Here is a 2455-nt window from a genome sequence, read left to right as displayed (position 1 = left end):
TATGATATATAAACAACTTAATTATTTTTATTTTTCCATGTATTCCATGGTATATCAAGAAAATACATGCCTACTAAGATATATATTCATGAATTCTAGCGATTTATAAATTATTTAGAATACCCAGATATTCTAATTAATTTAACGTTTACGCTCATTGATCTGCTCCTTTCGAGCGAGTCCTTCGGTGAAATACTTTTCCAGATAGTCTTGGAAACAGAATTCTTCATATAATGGAGCATTGTCATCATCTATCAATTCTTTGAGAGGTGAGATCATCATATCAAGAGGTGGAGTACAATGCATTGCCCATGGCATCGTTTTTTTTGTCCTTGCAGTGAACGCAACCTCTGTGCTCAACACTATTGTATTTTCCATTGCTTAATATCTGAACAAATTAAATATCATTTTAGTTTATAGATGAGATGATATCAAACTTGGCACAGCTAGCAATTACAATTATTATAAAAACAAAAGTAGAAATACTATTTACCTCCAATTGATCACCAATATTGACAACTAGAGATCCCGGAATGCATTGTACATTAATCCACATATCATCTTTGTATATTTGCAAACCTAGTGGAACTTGGTTATGAAGAAGAATTGTAAGAGCATTAGAATCAGAGTGAGGGGCAAGACCCAATACAAGCTCAGGTTGAGGAGATGGTGGATAGAGTTTATGGCTACTTGTATCTCCATCCTCTCTCCTCCAACTGCTTGTTCAAGCCTATTTTCATTTTTTAATCCTAAAGCTCTTGAGAGTCCCTGCATGAGCACTTTATACAATTTGCAAATCTCTCTTCCATATTCATCCATCACATCCCTATAGAAAAACATAATTAGGCCCATATACAAGAAAAGTAACACAAAACATGTATAAAAAAAGTCTTGCACATATGTATTCTTTATTCTTAGGGAACAATGAATACTTACATAAAATATGAAGGTTTCTTGGGTCACTTGCTCATGTCTCTGTGCGTAGCAGGCCAGACAACATTATAATAATAGTCTTTCCACTCTAATTTGGCATCCCCGGAGGTTCCCACTTTGCTGCCATAGCCGATAGAATTCCCTCCTTCTGCCTTGTACAATTCCTTTTCTTCCAAAGGAAACTCAAAGAAGGCATTGACCACTTCTTGCACACAAGAAGTGATAGATTCAGGGATTCCATGATTAACTATCACAAAGAAACCCCAATTTTCTGTAGCACTTGAAATTTCTGCTATGATATTTTCCTTCCGATGGGGGGTGCTCAAGCCTTGTAAGTCAATCGGGAGAACTTTGGGGAGTTGTGTGGGAGAAAGGGTGTTGATGGTGGAGTGAAGTCCCGGCCAAAGATACTGAGGTGGAACACTCTCTATTCCACTCTCGGCCAAGCTCTGAACTCTTGTTGTTGTGGCCATTGCTACTTTGGGTTCTAGTATTCTACCAGCTACAAGGTATTATGGCCAAATATACATAACAGATTTATATAACTGGTCCTATTTATAAACGAAAGATCAGCTATTCAACTTTGTCTACGTACTTTTGAACAACCAACACCTGCAACGTGGCCGATTAGGGTTCATAAACATAATACCTATTTCTCCTCATGATCATGACGTATCATTAAATTTTCGAACCCGTGTTTTCTCTGTCTAAAGCCTATGATATGGGAAAATACCTATTTTAAGACTCAAGACTATCTATGCAGTCTGGTATTATAAACATGTGGAGCGAAGCGTTCTTGTCCTATACCTAGCAAAAGCATTTATAATAAAAAAGAATTACAGTGAGGTGCAGCATTTTAAAAGGATATAATAGTTTGTCTACAGCTGCAATAAAATCTTACAAAGCTGAACATATCTGTCAAGGGGAATAATACAACTTTCAGTTTACAGTAAGAGAGTTGTTGTCTTCTCCAAGAGAATCACGCATAAGGACTTCTGTAATGATCTTCATAGCTTTAAGTAGGGAATGATTGTGATCTTTAGCAGCTGCACCCAACTGGGACTGAACTTGATACATCTATGTCTTGAGCTCGACATTGAATTTGATTTTCTCTTTCAAGGCTTGAGCTAAAGAGGACTGCATTGCTCTCAGAATGTTATATCAGAATCTCATTGTCAATCTATTTTGTTATATATTTGAAAGCTAAGATGTAAAGCTATTTTTTCTAATGCATTCCCTCCCATGAATGGATAAGATTTTCATCTAATAAATCCACTTACCTACCTCTGCGAAAACTAAAACTATATGGAGAAAGGGCACTGGTGTTTTGCATTCATTGATTAGGCTGGGAGCTGTTAAATCAACTTGAATTAGAAATAACAGGGTTACAATGCACAGTGTCAATTTGTAAGAGGATTGTGGTTTCAATATTGAAATTATGTTTGTTTAAAACATTTTCCTATTTTTTAAATAATGTTTTTTTGATGAATAAGTATATCTGATTTTATTAATAATTAATAAG

At 35.6% G+C, this 2455-nt stretch overlaps 1 protein-coding gene across 1 annotated transcript; it reads right to left on the bottom strand.

Moving 5' to 3' along the window:
• Positions 1-959: 959 nt before the first annotated feature.
• LOC131052007 (leucoanthocyanidin dioxygenase-like) lies at positions 960-1406 on the bottom strand. Its single transcript, XM_057986616.2, has one exon. It carries the CDS (start codon positions 1404-1406, stop codon positions 960-962), a length of 447 nt encoding a protein of 148 aa, XP_057842599.2.
• Positions 1407-2455: the final 1049 nt, after the last annotated feature.

Source organism: Cryptomeria japonica, chromosome 8, assembly GCF_030272615.1.
Source record: "Cryptomeria japonica chromosome 8, Sugi_1.0, whole genome shotgun sequence".
NCBI lineage: Eukaryota > Viridiplantae > Streptophyta > Pinopsida > Cupressales > Cupressaceae > Cryptomeria > Cryptomeria japonica.
The sequence above is the reverse complement of the archived record's forward strand: the minus strand, read 5'-3'. Positions and strand labels throughout refer to the sequence as shown.